General features: G+C 29.8%; 1 protein-coding gene across 1 annotated transcript; it reads right to left on the bottom strand.

Moving 5' to 3' along the window:
* Positions 1-74: 74 nt before the first annotated feature.
* LOC108723126 (xanthine dehydrogenase/oxidase-like) lies at positions 75-10,738 on the bottom strand. The gene is given in 19 exon segments (XM_018448625.1): positions 75-153; positions 342-452; positions 1,423-1,519; positions 1,635-1,887; positions 2,229-2,359; positions 2,859-2,987; positions 3,322-3,760; positions 4,203-4,464; positions 4,467-4,498; positions 5,646-5,829; positions 6,057-6,575; positions 6,779-6,938; positions 7,049-7,575; positions 8,027-8,234; positions 8,830-8,986; positions 9,275-9,406; positions 9,851-10,052; positions 10,410-10,471; positions 10,665-10,738. Coding segments are annotated over 19 exon segments (3,711 nt in total). The 5' UTR covers positions 10,703-10,738; the 3' UTR covers positions 75-85.
* Positions 10,739-12,428: the final 1,690 nt, after the last annotated feature.

Genomic DNA, 12,428 nt, shown 5'->3' with positions numbered 1-12,428 from the left:
TTTATTTCAGATACAGCAATTAAAATGACAACTCTATTATAGTATTTATTTTAAATTTCGATTTATTAGCAAGCGGTTTTCATTATCAAAGCACCATGTTGTCTTTGCTGGTTAAACTAGTTAGAAGTATACGTTCCGTAGTACACGGTCCATCTGCAAACATCACGAATTATATGTTTATGTATATTGTATAATATTTATGCTTTATTACAATAATATTTTATAAGTAAGTATGCTTATGTATTCTAACTGCAGGAAGAAAATTTTTGAAGTATGTATTAAGTAATTATTGTACGTTAAATTATCACAAGGACACAAATATATTTCTTTTTAAAATTTACCCAGTCGGTACCACTCATCCATATTCCCTGCATCCGCTCTAGCGGAATTCAGTGCTTTGCGGATCGCTATCGGAATTACGCAACTCATACAAAGCGGTGATTCACCGGTTGCTACAAAGATACATATTTCACAATTAATCAGCAATCGACTCTTTAATGTTTCTAATTTTTATATGGTTAACGTGGATTTATTAAAATTATAATTAAATTTTTTTAAATGATACAGTTTTTTTAAATTAAGTTAGAAATTTTACACATCAGTATACATTTTTAAATTGATTAAATTTTTACGGGTTTGAATCTTTTTCAAAAAAATTTCTACGATTTCTTCAATTAAATCGTTAAATACCGAAAGATAAATCCAATTTCGTTCGAAAAAAAGTTCTTCTTCTCATTTATCTTGAAATGGGAGTTACGTTTTATATGCAAATGTATCTGTCTTAGATTTTTAAGGCATAAAGTAGATGTTGAAAATGAGCTATGAGTACAGAAAAAGCTTGAATTTAACATTAGTAAAATTTAAAATTTAATAAAATAGAATGCAACTTGTCGAAATGTCAAATCTTTTTTGATGAAATTTTCGATTGACCAACGACTAATCTTTGAAGAATAGTCAACAGAAATAATTGTCAGTGTTTTAAGTCAAGTGTATTCGAAGTTGTCTTTTGTAAATTATCTTATATTATTTAATTTGAAAAGAGATAATTATTGTTTAACATAATTTAAGATAAATGAAGCATAATAGCATTCTATAAAATTTTTAATTTTTTTTTATAGATAGGGTGCAATTTGAATGCGAATTTGAAATTTATGATTCTTATTTCGGACGAATGTTTCAGGAATCAGGAATGTTTTACAAATATTGTAGAATGTCATATTTAAATTCCGGATCTAATTTTACTAGTGTTTTCATTGAAACTATAATTGAACATTTTTTGTTAGTATTAAAAAATTTGATAAATGTGATTTGTCTTCTTGCTGCTCTCATCGACTCATTTGCACACAAAAAAATATATAGAAAATATTTAAGTTTTATTTTTAATAGTAAATAGTAGTTTAAATGAAAGGATTTCAATCTCACCTTTTGAACCAAACATACCGAATTGGTTGACCGAGTTTTTGCATAAATATATGCGGAAATCTTCAGGAATATCCTTCGCTCCTGGTGATTTATAATTCTGTGAGGAAGAGTCGAATACTTTAAATAAATTAATTATTTTCAGGAATCTCTCTCTCGGTGAAGCAGTTGTGTCTTGGTGATAACAGATGTATCGAAAGATGAAGATAACGTACCCAAGTTCTGTCATTCGTTAATACTCCTGTTTTAGTATCGTACACCAGATCCTCAAAAGTCCAATATCCTAGTCCCATCACGAAAGCTCCCTCCACCTGGCCGACGTCGATTTTCGGATTCAGACTTACACCGGCATCTTCCATCAAGTCAACTCTTCTGATAATATGCTCGCCGGTCAATTCATCGATCTCTACTTCGGCAATGGTGACACCATAAATGGTGTAAGGCTTCATGTCATCTATTGCCTTGACCCTGCCAAGAGATAAGTTATGTACAATAAATAATGATTCCTTTAATATCAAGATACATCTGCCATTTTATAAATATAAAATTTTAATCTCTTTATTTATCAAAATTGTATTGAAGACACATATAAATGGTAAATATGCTTACTTCTGTAATTATGAGAAATGCGATTGAAATATTTAAACTGCATTTTTTCACAATCTATTATTTATTTCAAATAATAGATTGTGATGGCAATTGTTTCTTCCGAATGAATGTACAATATCTTTAGAAAAATGTTTTGAAGTGCTTTATGACAAGTTTGTATGATATCATTGACATTTCAAATATGACTTAATGATTCTTACATGTAACGTGCGCATAAATCAATGTCTTTTTTATATGCTGTGAAAACGAGATCCTTCCATGTCGGATTTGTCATTTCTTTTCTTATCGGTTCAAGTCTCTTCAAAATCTCTTTGCAGGCTTGAATTGCTGCCTGAAATAAATTGAATGATCGATATCTCGATTCGAAAATTCTCATTAGGTTTGACGTTGTGTATATTTCATGTCGTCTTTTTTAAAATCTTGATGAAAGATCATCTGTCATAACTGTCCGAAACCAATTCAATTCTTCTTGAAATATATTGTTAAATACAAGACCCATATTCTTTTATGTTTATCCAGTCTCTGATTCAAGATACATTCATGATACATCCCCTCAAAACTATAACGCTTGATCTTTATCAATTTGATTCTTATCGATTGAGGTGTCTAAAAGTGTTTTAGACGAAACGTTTATGGTTTTTTTATATACCTTTTGTATACATTTAGATTTTTCAGAAATCTAATATTTTGATAAATACTTCTGTCTTCATTAATTTTGTGCTAATACATGTCACAGATTTTTTATGTCTAACAATTCATTTCATGGAGAATCGTATCGATATTAGACAGTTACGATAACTTTCTTGTCTAGAGATGATTTGAATTCTTACGTATCCGCAGGACTGAGTAGTCATACTAGCCCCTGTAATTATATTATTGGGTGTTGTTAAATTATTACTTCGTTTAACGGAGATTAATTCCACAGCGATCCCTAATTTGTAAGCTACCATTTGAGCAATCTATATATATAAGACAAGAATTATTTTTAATTAGTTAAAAATATAAAGCGTCGTATTTATATTAAATCGTATCTAACTATTTTGTATGTAAATGAATCTATCAAATAGTTAATTTTATTCAAAATATAAGAAATATGTATTAAAAAAACAATGTATAGAATCCGGAAATATCAAATATCAATTTCAGTTACGATTTTCTTTTAAAGTAAATATTTTATTTTATTAAAATGGATTTTCTTTCTTATTAAATGCCTTTTGTTCATTAACTTAACGGCTTAACCGATCATCATACAAAAAGAGTGAAAGAACTAGCTTAAATAAATAATTTTCATACCTTGGTATTTATCCCTTGACCGATTTCAATTCCGCCATGTGTCACGCAAACCGAACCATCACGAGCGCAAACAGACACCATTGCGTTGAATTGCCCCAAATAGAATAATGGATATTTCATTGTTACGATGGCAATTCCCTTTTTCTTCCAACGATTCTGAGTGTTGAAGATTTCAACGGCTCGTTTCCGCACCTCATAATCTGCCGACTTCGACAAATCCTTTATCATAGTTTCTAATACGGTTTTATCTACATCATTCATATTCGACAATCTGACCTCTACTGGATCCTTTTTCGTCACTCTCGCTATGTGCTCCATCATATTCTCGATCATAGCCACTGCTTCCGTATTGAATGGTGCCCGACAAAACGTATTTGACGGTATATCGGTTCGTACGTCAAATCCATTGAACGTCCAAAAATCGGTCGCATAGGAACAACTGATAAAATAAACTGATTGTGAATATGAACTAATTAAAAACTACAAATAACTAGAAATTGCGCTCGTAAGCATTAAAATAATACATAAAATAAAAAATTAATCGCGATAGAATGTTTCCAAATTTGATTTAGGCAATTTTAGGACATTATTTTATCATGGTTAATTAACTTAACTTTATTTAAATTAATATCATAATATTTATTTTCTTTTAGTAAAATTAGTGCAAAGTTCTAATCAAAATTAGACAAGAGGTTTAATTAATTTTAATATATATCTCTACTTAAAAAATTTTTCATTCAAATTTAAAATCTAATAGAAAGTATTAATATTAACAAATTATTCATATTAAACACTGTATTTTTCATACAGAGTTGTTACAAATTGCTTACATATTTATGGGCTTATATATCTACTACTCGTATTTATGCTATATTCGATACCTTTTCATGCTGTCAACCACACTGGCAGATTGTGATTCATTGAAACTGAAACCGCAGTTGCTCCAATGTTTTGAGTTGAGATATTGAATAATTCCGTCATTGTCCACCCCAATTTCATATTCTTGGCGCGTAGAATATCTCTTGCCTACCGATTGCATATTGCTCTCTATCGTCAAAACGAATCGTGCTGGACGATTCAATTTGTAACATACCAATGCACAAGCACACGAAATTTGCGCGTTGCGTGAAATTTTCGCTCCATAGCACCACCAACTCGAGTGACATTCACATTGATGCTAGAAAAATTAAATTTACGCGATTAGTGCTAATTTTAATTTACAAAATGCATTTCTGGTGCCCTTTTTAATTTATTTCTTTTCATTGGAGAAATGAAAACGTCTTTTTTCTATTTCATTTTTTAAGTATAGTCACTTTAAGTTTCAGTCTTGGAATGCGTTCCGAGTTACGCATGAAACGCATAATGTATCATTTTATATTTCTTTATTATTTTGTGAACAACAAAGACAAATGGTGCATTTTGCTCCAACTCGGAGTGTATCCTAAGTAACCTTTTCTTAATTCCCATGATTTGTCGGGAATAGATCAAAACATCAAGAATGAATACATATATAAATGTAATACAGACATTGAATATAGATAACAATAAATCAATTTTGAGAGAAGAAGATGACCTTATATGTATAATGGACAATTCATATAGAATACGTTTTATGATTAGATCAATGATATAAATAATTTGACATTTTTAGAGAGATTGATGTGACAATTTAAGAAATTAGAATCTGACCGAAATTTTCGTTTCGGATAAGTCAGTTTCGGTAAAAAATCAAGATTTCGATTTGATTTTGGTTTCGGCTGAAATTAAGAGAAAATTTTGATGAGTAAATAGAAACTATACAAGTTGCAACGCGCCGGTCAGCGATCAAAAAACAACTGTTCGATTTTAATTATTAACTCCTTGATTAAGCTTAAGAAAATTTGAGTACAAACGTTGATGTGATCCTAATAATCCTCAACTTTTAAAGAAATCAAATCACAGTTATAATTGTGATTTGATTTCTTTAAAAGTTGAGGATGAAATATTGTTATATTATAGTTACATATTCATAAAATCTTGTTTTTTAAAGAATACATAATTTATCATGATTTCTGAAAATCATATCGTCCGCGCCTCTATAAAATTAATACCGTCTCCGAAAATGTTAATTTCAACTCTGGCCGAAAAAAAATGTTAGCTTCCCTCTCTTTTTTTTAGTAAGACTTATCTAAGTTTCGGTTTTGGTTTCGTTTTCGGCCGAAATTGAATGACAATTGAATATTCGTTTTCGGTTTCGGCCGGAGGTCAAAATATGACTTCGATCGGACTCTAGAATTAATACTTCGACATATAGATGAGCTTGACTAAATAGATTAATGAGTTACCTATTATTCTGAACATTAAGACAATTCGCAATCGATACTTGAATGAGATCCATCCATTGCGATGATGGATAGACGTCCATTCCATCCTCCACAGGAACGCACACGCAAGACTGAGTTTCCATGGTGTAATGATACTGACTGCCGCAATGAAAAACGCCCTTTATTACTTGTTCAGTATTTTTTCCTATAAAATAATAGAAAATAGTCTTCCATTCCAGTGTATCATTTTTTTTATTTTAGTAAGAATTATTTGTACTAGTTTACAGGTTTACAAACATGTAACCAATCTCATTCTTTTTCCCAATAATTGAGACATATATTTGTTTTTATTTTCTTGTGATAATTGTAATCAATTAGCATAATAATTTAATTAAAATATTAAATCCAGTATCGTTTTTTATCAATTTTTACCTTTATTTTTTGCCGGAATGTTGGCGTTGTGCCTGATTCTAGTCTCGTCCTGCGTGGCAATTGCATCCTCGATGCTTATCACCGGCTTCGTTCTCAGAGATTCGCTATACGTAATTTTCACCAATTTCACGGCTTCATTTGCCAAATATTGCGTCTTCGCGACAATTACACCTACCGGTTGGCCAGCATACAAAATATCATTTTCAGCAAACAGCAACTCATCCTCTGGCAACAACAACAACTCACTAACGGCTGCAATGCACACATTTTTTCCCGGTATGTCCTTTGCGCTGAAGAACGCCACTACACCCTTCATTTTAAGCACCTTGCTTGCATCTATATTCTCGATCTTGCCATTACCAATTTCGGTGAGGACGAAAGCGCAAAATACTTCTCTAGGAAATGGAGGCAGATCATTGCAATATTGGGCTTCACCTGATGTTTGCTTAATGGCTTCTAACTTCGTTATGGGCTTATTCACTGGCCATATGTCCCTATTTGTATCGTAGTCCTGCGTACCTAGAGTAACGATATATTTTTTATGCACAATTTGGAATCAGAACATCATTCACAAATAAAATAATGTAAATTAAAATATTAAGTGTTATGAATGAGATAAAATTACTAACACGGAGCAAGACATATACTTGAATCCTCGAACACGTAAGAATACATAAGCAATAAAGGTATATTTATAAAAATATTCTTGTCAACTTATATACCTGATGATAGAGTTCGTTCTAACAAAGAGCCTCCGCTACGAAGTCTGGTATTTACGATCTCTGGTTTGATGCTTAACACAAACTTGTAAAATAATCCTTCGGCAAGATTTCTGCTCTGTTTATTGATGCCACCATAGATGATGTTAGGTTCTTCCAATACCTTTTCATGTAATATTATAGATATGAACAAGTATTTAAAGAAGTTGAAATATGAGTAATTATTGCAATTAATAATAACGTTATATAAACAATGTAAAAGTACTTTATTACTTTGCCACCGCCATCGAGTTTGAAGAGAAAGCCGGCGTTGACGTGAGCATGAGCGTTCTGGGCTCTAGGCATGATCTTGTAGGATCTAAATTCATAATCGTTGGATAACGGTGGTAATACAACACTGTAGATGATTTTATGATGCATATCGAGCTTCAGAAATTCGATAAGGTGCATACTTTGCTTTCTACTTGGTGATTCTAGGACATGTATTTTAGCACCGATGGTCTCTAATACCAAAAACATATCAGATTGGAACTCATTATGCGCGTGCTTAATCATTAAGTTGCCGGCGATGCTACCAATATTTCGCACGGGTACGTTTGCGATCTTTTCTACATGCTCGGCCAATTGACTTAGATATTTAAAATTGGGTTCGGTTGAATATTTTTGAAATGTCTGTATCGCCATGGTAATGGTCACATTTCCTCCTAGGACCAGATAGTCCTTGGTAATTTGAATATCACGTAAGTCTGGAATGTCGTTTATATCGATACAGATATCTTTTTTACTCGAACGATAAACACCTGCAAAATTAAATTTCTACAATATTATGTGCATTAAAGCTTACTTTTTATATTTAGTTTGTCGTGAAAATTAATAGTACTGTCAAATCTGACATTATAGGGTAATTAAAATTATCGAAGCTTCTTGGATTTTTACTTTCTTTTAGTAAATCTCGACAAATATTGATATCACAAGAGAGGTCATTGTCAATTTAAAAAAAATTATTAATAAAATTGTATTTTCACACAGCATATAATTATTGTTGAAGGCTGTAATGAAAATGATATATATGTGCATACGTTTTATATATATATATATATGTATAATCATATACGGATCCTTTAATTAAGTAACAGTAATATTAATATTTTCATTTTACCAGAAAGAGCATCTTCGTTGTAAAATTATTTTGATGAGAAAGTATTTATTTCAATTTCTCAAAAATAACGGTACAATTCAATAGAAAATTACCATACGCAGTATTTCCTCCATTTAATATATAAGTAGCTCTCGAATTTCGTTGAAATATTTCAAATACATCTCTGATTGAGTAAACTTTAGAAAATTCCGCGTCTTTTAACTTTATGTACACCGTATTTCCACGGGACAGTTGTTTGTCGCAGCGACTATCTGTACGTGGAACTCTGTATTTCGGGCAAGTTTTGATCTTGTACAATTCCTACAACATATATGTTTTGTTATACTTTAAGTTTTTGCCAATGGTCTTAGAATATATGAATAAAAGCAAATTTCGAGGTTTTTGACCAATTTTTTTTCTCTAGATTGAAAATTTGCCATAGATGGTCCTATTTTTATGTCAGATTTCTTAAGGATACTTTCTTTATGCGACTCAAAATACATAAGAATAGCTCTCCACCCCAGTACAGGATACTTTTTTTTGTAGACCTGTGTTATTATTAAATATATTGTATATATAATATACAAACCAAGATCTAAGATTTGTTCGCGTCGCAAGCTCCAACATGCTCCAACATGCTCCTACCATATCTCCTACTCACTGTATCAAGCGCGTTAGAATGAGTAAGAGCTACTCTAGTATTGACTAAATTGACTGTTTTTTTTACTTATTTGGTTTATTTACATAGCAGTCTTGATTAACTTGCTATTATAATATAAAGGAAATTTTATAATAACGATTAAATAATAATTATTATAATAATGAAATTTTATCTTTGATAATTAGATAAAATTAAAGAAATTTCGAAATAAAAATTAAATTTTTGTCATAAAAATCAAACTTTTTATACCAGTACCTCAATGTCGCTGATATTTTTCATCATTGATGGCGGTGCATCATTGGCAAATCCTTTGAATGCATCCAAAATTGAACGATATCCAGTACATCGACAAATGTTGCCACCAAATGAATTTTCGATTTGCTGCATAGACAACTTTTCGTCATGAATGAGACTGCAAATTATAAACAACAAATGCAAATTTTTATTTTACAAACATTCAATGACATGTCATTTTAATTGATGATTTGTTTACTATTGGATTATTAATGATTATAGCGATTCATTTAATAATATATTTATATGTATGTTAATTTTTCTTTAGGGTATTTTTTTAATGCGACTTTGTTGCAACACCCAACAATTCCGAAAAGATTTTATCAGGAAGAGAAAAAATGAAATGTGTCTGAAGTACAATATTCCTTTAATTTACAAATTAATTAACCATTTTAATAATACGTACCCATATAGATTCATCACCATGCCAGGAGAGCAATATCCACATTGAGAACCATTTTTGTCAGCAAGCGTTGCTTGAATCGTGTGATAACCATCTCTCTTGTTACCTAAGCCTTCAATCGTGTAAATATCCCATCTGCAATATATTATTTGGTATACCAATGTATGAGATATTAATATTAGCTACAATTCAATGAGCTCAAAAAAATAAAAAATGAATTTAAAATATAAATATAAAGAGAGACATAGTTTAACATTTTAAAGAATAATTTCTGATGTCAATGATAATAGTAATATCATAACACAAATTCATCTATATGAATCTGGCACTCGACTTGGAAAAAAATGTTTTTTTAATTCAAGAGCACTTTAAAAAAATAATTCATACAAAAAATTAAATTTTTTAATTTGGACTATTTTTTCAATACATTATTACGTACATCTGATCGCAGATGATGTCGAGAGAACTAAATAATTTCAATGGATAATGTGTTCAAAATTTCAAATTTGATGTAATTACAAATTATATCAAATTGGAAACTACAAATAATGAAGGATCTAAAGGGGTTAACACACGTACCCGTCACAGATTAATATCGGTACTAGACAGGAATTCACGGCCATTGTTTTACCGTTAATTTTCACAGCCACAATACAGGTACCACAACCACCCTCGTGACACATCGCTTTTGTGCCGCGTAGTTTCGCATAATCGCGAATGTAGACGTTGAGGGATATACTAGTCGGTATACAAACACGACAATTGTTTCCATTCCCTGATACTGAAAACGATTTTACAAATCGGCGTAAAATTTATGATTTTATCCATATAACTTATATTTAATTCTATTATTATATTTAATTCTAAAAAACTCACTGTTACTCATAATTCACAAAGTTTTATAAATTTTTGTATAATACCTTTATTTACATATAATTAATTTTTCACAATAGAATGTAATGGTTTTTGTCATAATATATATTTGATAAATTTTGAAGTTTCAAATTAGATTTTTATAATATATGAATATTGAATTTTAAAATACTTTTATCACAATCTAAGTTATTTCGCTTTCTATTGATGTCAATGAAGAATTCTTCATTTTCTTAACTGCACGTTTCATATAAAGAATATGTACCAGCATGAGGCACTCCATTAATTGTAAAGTTAATATAGTCTCTTAAGTCTTTTCTATTATATCTGGAATTAAACATAAATTAAATTGGATACATTTTAACGATATGATCAGCCCCAAGAATGTAGAACATATTTTCTACGAATTTTTTCTGTTTAGTTTGGTACTGGACAGTAACAAATTAATAAAGGAACATTTTATGATATTTTTGATAAAATAACATAATTTCTTAAATTTATAATAAAATTTTGCACCTACATTGTAATAGTTTCTTCAAATCCTATTGCTGTTTCCATTTTTACTCAGTCATGTCAACTTAATAAAATAACAATTCACTATTTCTTGTTTAAATTCTATTAATTTTTATAAGACGTGGGAATACTTTCTAAAAATGTAATATATTTAGAAATTATACTATAATATACTATAATATAATTTATTTTAAAATGCATACATAAAAAAAAATCAATAAGATTATGCAGCAATGATGATAAGACTTTAAATGAAAACATTATTAAAGAACAAAAGTTTATGTAATATTTTCAAAATTACTTCAAATCCGTTTACAAATGTAAGAAATGGTTATACAATTTCAAACATGATACAATTCTATAAGACATAAAAGATTTGAATCTAATTTTCAAAGATCAGAAATTTTCTTCTATATCTTCGAACGTCCTTCGAGCAATAAAATTAAATTAATAAGATTCACTATTTAATAAAATTATAAACTTTTGTAAACTTGATTTTTTAAATTGAATTTTTATTTTGTTCAAAATTATATGTTCAAAATTGTACCACCTTGTAAAATATACAGTTATATACACATAAAACCAAGAAATATATTTAATATTAAGCATTAAATGCAAATTGTAAATGTTTTAAGATAAAAAACTTTGAAATTAACAATTTCAAAGCTGATTTATTATGTTTCACGTACGCTTAGTCATATTTTTCAACAATATAACATTTTGTCATCATAGTTTTGCTAACAATTATTTGTAAGAAATTGTACCTTCTCTATTTTTTTTTACAATTATACAATATTGTTATACTTAATATTGTTATGCAACATAAAAGTGATACTTTCTTAACGATGTCAAATTCATTATAAATATAATAAGAACTTACATTATTGCTGTTTGTATTATTGTCAATTATGTCAATATGTGTGTAACATCCAAGCGATCCCTCATCTGAACAAATATTGACTTTTACAGGACGTCAAAACCTTGTTTGAAAGAATTGTACTGATAAAACAGTAACTAGCAGCTACTTCAACTTCTATTTGCTTCCAAATAGTCCAGTATTTATACAGTGACAGTCATGGGCGTCGACAGAATTTTTTCTAAGGAGAGGGGACAGTCTTGCTACGCGTAAGGAAAAAATGTTCAAAATATTTCCTTCCTTGGTGACCCTACAATCCCTACAATGCAAGTGTCGAGTTAATGACTTTTTTTCATCACTTATTAATTTCTAATGTGTACACCTTTTACTTTTTAATTAAAATCTTCCTCATTACGACAAGGTAGATGTATGTCGAGGAAGGTATTTCGTTTTTTAAGATTTTTTATTTTTTTTTTGTATTCAGACGAAAAAATTTCGCTGAAGTTATTTCACGTTTTGGAACATTTTTCAGTAAAATTTCAGCATTTTAGAAAAATTTCAGTTTAATTTCAGCGATTTTTAGTTGAAAAATTCATTTTCAGTAAAATTTTAGACAAATTTCAGTAAAAATATCAGAGAAATTTCAATGATTTTTCAATATATTAATTGAAAAATTCATTTTCAGTGAAATTTCAACAAATTTTCAGCAATGTTCGCTGAAATGTTCCAAAACGTAAAATAATTTCAGCGAAATTTTTTCACCAGGGTATTTTTGTATTTTTAAATTTTAACCCCACCCACATGCGCTTTTATTCAACACGTGTCTCTCGACCAGGTGGGAGGGGGAAGATAAGCCCCCCTTGCCCCTCTCTGTGGACGTCCATAGTGACAGTGATAAGACTGCACATAAACGTA

Source organism: Mycetomoellerius zeteki, unplaced genomic scaffold (assembly GCF_001594055.1).
Source record: "Mycetomoellerius zeteki isolate Tzet28-1 unplaced genomic scaffold, Tzet1.0 scaffold223, whole genome shotgun sequence".
In the NCBI taxonomy this organism is placed as follows: domain Eukaryota; kingdom Metazoa; phylum Arthropoda; class Insecta; order Hymenoptera; family Formicidae; genus Mycetomoellerius; species Mycetomoellerius zeteki.
The sequence above is the reverse complement of the archived record's forward strand: the minus strand, read 5'-3'. Positions and strand labels throughout refer to the sequence as shown.